Source organism: Lupinus angustifolius, unplaced genomic scaffold (assembly GCF_001865875.1).
Source record: "Lupinus angustifolius cultivar Tanjil unplaced genomic scaffold, LupAngTanjil_v1.0 Scaffold_144_12, whole genome shotgun sequence".
In the NCBI taxonomy this organism is placed as follows: domain Eukaryota; kingdom Viridiplantae; phylum Streptophyta; class Magnoliopsida; order Fabales; family Fabaceae; genus Lupinus; species Lupinus angustifolius.
The window spans coordinates 27185-31855 of NW_017725553.1; the positions used below are offsets into that span (position 1 = coordinate 27185).

Genomic DNA, 4671 nt, shown 5'->3' on the forward strand with positions numbered 1-4671 from the left:
ATTTTAAAAAAAGGTGACACAGACATCATGTCAACTCATTCAAACTTATTAGTGAAAATATAAAAAATAATTGAGTCAGTCATAAATCATATTGGCGCAGGATAAGTTTTGAGTAGAAAATTAAAAAATAATTGGGTAACTCAAATGTCTTGACTAATCATGACTTGTGAATTATAAATTAAAAAAAAATAGATCACTCAAAATTCTTGTAAACATGTCATCATTTAGAGTGGTGGTGGAAGCCCACTTCCAACTTACACCATTTATTAGTAATGAGTACAGTCATGATATTGAAATTCATTGTACCATATAGATAGATATAATATAATTAGCATGTGAATTGAGTGCTACAAATTATTCTTCACCCAAATTGGTGAAACTTTCTGGTGTGATAAGTATACCTTTAGTGATCACTTGTATCTTTATTATGATAATTATTATCCTTGTGCTTCATTATTATTCTAGTGTCCTAGATTTGTTAGACAGCAACAGATGGAAAGAATCATTACCTTTAGAAAAAAAAAGTTCTCATGTTTTAATCGCGGCTCTTAACTTTATTGGACACCTTTCATGTACACTTCATTCATATTGGACTCGTGCATCATTATTATTGGAAAAATGGTTTTCAATAATTTGGATGCATTGCATGGAGACCATTTCCAACACTAGAAATCAAGCTCTATTTAGGGGTGAAACAGTATAGGTCTATTTTAGACATGATCAAGTTCAGCTCTTGGCAGTGTGTAGAAGGTAAATACAAGAGTGACTATATATTTGTTTGAATAGATTGTCAACCCAAGAAAATGCTTGATTTCATACTGTGGGTGATTGGAAGTGTTCCCCATTTATGTTAGAGTGCCTCCTTCATATTAAGTTGTCTAAGATGGACCAGTAAGTATTAGGTTGACATAATAGAAAATAGGAGAAAGAGAAGGATGAGAGAGAAGTTGAAGATAAATAATTTATTTCTATGTTTAGAAGAAGGATGGGAAGAGAGAGAGAAAAGTGGAGTAAGAACCATACATTTTGTTTCTCCTCTCATTTAGAAAGAAAAGGGAAGAAACATGTATTGTCCTAAACCATGGTCCAAATTTTGTCCAGCAACAATAACAATAAAACAAAAACAGAAAAAATAAGTAATTTCCAAAATTTTAATTGATATAACATGTTTTTATCGTTATAAGATAAAATTTATAACATTCTTTGGGATAACAGATATCTATTCAAGAAGTTTTATAAAGATCTTTTTTTTTTTTTATCTAAAATCAAATAATACAAAAATATAATCTATTCCTTATCTATTTCTCCCTTTCTAATTTATTTCTCACTTATTTCTCTCTTTCTAATTTCTCTGTCACCTATTTCTGGTTGTTACTTTCTCATGTACAACCAAATAAAACATGAAAAAAAATTTCCACAAAAATAATTATGGCATGACCAATACCATATTAACATATATGCTTAAATTTATTATATTTTAGTAAATTGTTATATATTATAATCTTTCTATTATTTTAAGATTATGTATAGTATTTTGTTATTATTTCATAATGAATTTTAATCATCAATCTATAGTAACAAAAATGGTCATATATATTATTTATGCAATAATTATATTTATGTGATTTATCATCAATATATAAAAATAATATTATACAAGTTTATGTGATAATAGGAGGGATTTTGAACTTTTAACATTTTGGTTATCTTATAATCTAATAAGATCTTACACTACTAGATTAATATCTTGTTGGTTGTTGAAGTGTCAATTAGTCCATATTTGGAATGACATGTCAAGCATGTGACTTGTATGCTCAAATTATAAGATTTCCAACTAAATTCAACTATTTTGCATTTCAACAAGAGTTGAGTGGCTTTTTATATAATTTTACAATTTAGGGAGTACATGCACACCGATATAAGTTGATGTAGAATTATTTCAACTTTTCACAAATTAAAATAAATTAACAAACAAAAAAACTACTATAATTAAAATTTAGTGTCAACAAGGCAATTAATATAAAATAAAATAAAAAACTAAAAGATTTTTAAACAGAGAATTGAAAATCACGAGGGGTAAATTAAATTAAGTCCTCTCTAAAAGGCTCTTGTTATTACACAATCCATATACTAGAAGTGAAACATCAACACAAAATGAAAAACAAGATAATGCAACTTTAGTTTTTGGTACGTAGCATAACACACATGGATGAACCCCAATCCTTAAGCAACAAACATAACCCAGCTAATTTATCCAACTTTTGTTACTAAATTTCAGAACATCTCAGCCATTTCCACCACAGATTTAATGCCATCCAATCCATTACCGCTATTTGTAGCAAAACATGTCTTACGAATTTCTCCTTGAAATCCAGTCAACACACCCAACTGGCTAACCTTGACAAATGCATTAGCAAACTTGTTAAAAAACAGTTTCTGGTCGGTAGCAAAGGATCTCACAATATCCTTAGTTCTTGGATCTTGGGCTATGTCCTGATCAGAAGTGAACACACCTTGTTTGTTCAAAAGGTTAATGTAGTAAACATTGTCAAACTTGGTTGGAGTTATGTTATCCAAATCAACCGTAGTGCTTGGATTTGCATTACTTGGACAAGTGGCCTTGAGTTTGTTTTTAAAATCTGGGTCTATTGGTGGGTTATCTTCTATTGTCCTATTAACTAATGAAGTACAATGGGCTCGACCAAATGTGTGTGCACCTGAGAGGGCAACTACATCTGTTGTATCGAATTTTCTGTCTCCAAATATTTTAAGCAGATCACTAGTTCTGGCAAAAGGTGCAGGAAGATTGTTTGGTGCTGATACATTGAATGTTAGGCTGTCTTTTCTTCCCAATCGCACATCAAAATCAGGGCCTCCTGACTGTAACAAGTTCAAGAAAATGAAAGCAATTAACAGGTTATAATAGTTAAATTTGATTATATTCTTACAATAAATTTTTATGTAAAAAATGGCTACTAATCCACGAGGCTCCCATTTAGCAGAGTGTAAGGAAGATAGATATACACAACTTTATCCTAAAAATAGAAACGTTGTTTCAAAGATTTAAATCTATGATCTCATAATCATCTTTAAAACTTTTATTAATAACATATATCCTAATAAGACATCACAAAACCCAAAAGGACAAGTCCAAAATTAGTTGTGCATAAAATTTTTTGTTAGGTTTTTTCTCTAGCATGTGTAGTGACAGATTTTAATTTATTAAAAATGAAAATTTTGTATGGGGTAGGTAACACTTTATTAACACAAATGAAATATATAAATACATCAATTTCCAGTTTAAATTACTATTTTTTTTAGAAAATCTAAATTAGACAAACATTAAAATATGCCTTTTTTGTTTATATCATGTTTGTAAGAAAGACATAGCATAGATCTCATAGAAATTATAGAATTAATAGATCTTGGTCACACAAAAAATGTTTCCATAAATAGATCTATATAATTGAACCCAAGGAGTGGCAAATGTATAAGACATGTAAACCCATTTATTGATATAAAAGCATCAAATAAGAACTATGAAAAAAATATGATTGAATATAAGAAATGGATAGAATTTACTTGGCGAACAGCTTCACGTGCTGCAAGAACGAGGATGTCTGCACATGACACTACCCTTAAGCACTGTTTGGCAACAATTGTTCTAATGTTTTCAATTGTCTGAATGGCCTCTTGCCTTAAGCCTATGTTGGCAAAGTTTTGCTTTTCATCAGGTTGACCAACCCCATTCAACAATATAGATGCATCACATCCCTGTATGAATTCAAATCAGTCCTCAATTCAACACATAGTTATCTACCCAACAAATTTGATTGTGAAAATAACATTATTATATTTTACTAGTTCTTTATCTCTTTACTCCTTCACATGAGATTTTTGGAAAAAAAGGACAAATGAAAGTTAAGAGTTTGAAATTTCTATGGTTGAGAATCATATGTTTCTATTCATAGCTTATTTGTATCCTAAACAAATTAGAAAATGTCTTTTAATTAAAAATAAAAATTATAAATACAAAAATTAACATTTTAATATTATTTTGTGAAGATTGATTGATTAGAAACAATGAAGACAGAAAAATTATGGGACAAAAGATCTTTACCCGATCTCTATTACCTGAGCAAAGCAATCATGGAAAAAGAGACGAAGTATTCCAGGGGCTTGGCCACTATCCTTCTGGAACACATCCTCAAGATGTTTCCTAACAATTCTTTCAATCTTGGGACATGTTAAGAAATAGTAATTATATGATAATCCATCTAGAAAAGGCAATGTTACACTTTCAGAAGAGGCATGGATTTGGGAAACCAATAGAAATGAGGAAAGAAAGAGAAGAGAGAACAAAGAAGGAGACCTACTTGCACTAACACTAGACATGTTTAGTTTACTAGAGAGTAGAGAGTGAGTTGAGATGAGCAAACTTTGCATAATTATTTATAGAAGGAGTGGCGAGCTTGCGCGTGGTTTCTTTCCACTTTCAATGTACCGAATGATAATAATACATGAAAATGTGGCACATGCATTTTGGCATTTAAAAGGTGAAACTCGCGTCCGTTTCCACATTTTACAAGTCACATCAATAAGAAAAAATAAGAGCTTTTTATTTATTTATGAGTCTAATATATGTATATGTAGATTTATATATTATTTACT

The 4671-nt window shown here is 30.0% G+C and overlaps 1 protein-coding gene across 1 annotated transcript; it reads right to left on the reverse strand.

The window, feature by feature from the left end:
• Nucleotides 1–2060: 2060 nt before the first annotated feature.
• On the reverse strand, nucleotides 2061–4400 carry LOC109340132 (peroxidase 12-like). The gene is made up of 3 exons (XM_019577712.1): nucleotides 4135–4400; nucleotides 3583–3774; nucleotides 2061–2880 (listed from the first exon to the last, which is right to left on the reverse strand). Exons 1-3 carry the CDS (start codon nucleotides 4393–4395, stop codon nucleotides 2275–2277), a joined length of 1059 nt encoding a protein of 352 aa, XP_019433257.1. The 5' UTR covers nucleotides 4396–4400; the 3' UTR covers nucleotides 2061–2274.
• Between the last annotated feature and the right edge of the window lie 271 nt (nucleotides 4401–4671).

Bases quoted from the DNA above. Each gene is read 5' to 3' on its own strand.
- LOC109340132 (XM_019577712.1), bottom strand. From the start codon at position 4,395: ATGTCTAGTGTTAGTGCAAGTAGGTCTCCTTCTTTGTTCTCTCTTCTC. The intron at 3,775-4,134 runs GTAATAGAGATC...GAATTCATACAG, and splicing joins TCCATGATTGCTTTGCTCAG to GGATGTGATGCATCTATATT. The intron at 2,881-3,582 runs GTAAATTCTATC...AACTTGTTACAG, and splicing joins CACGTGAAGCTGTTCGCCAA to TCAGGAGGCCCTGATTTTGA.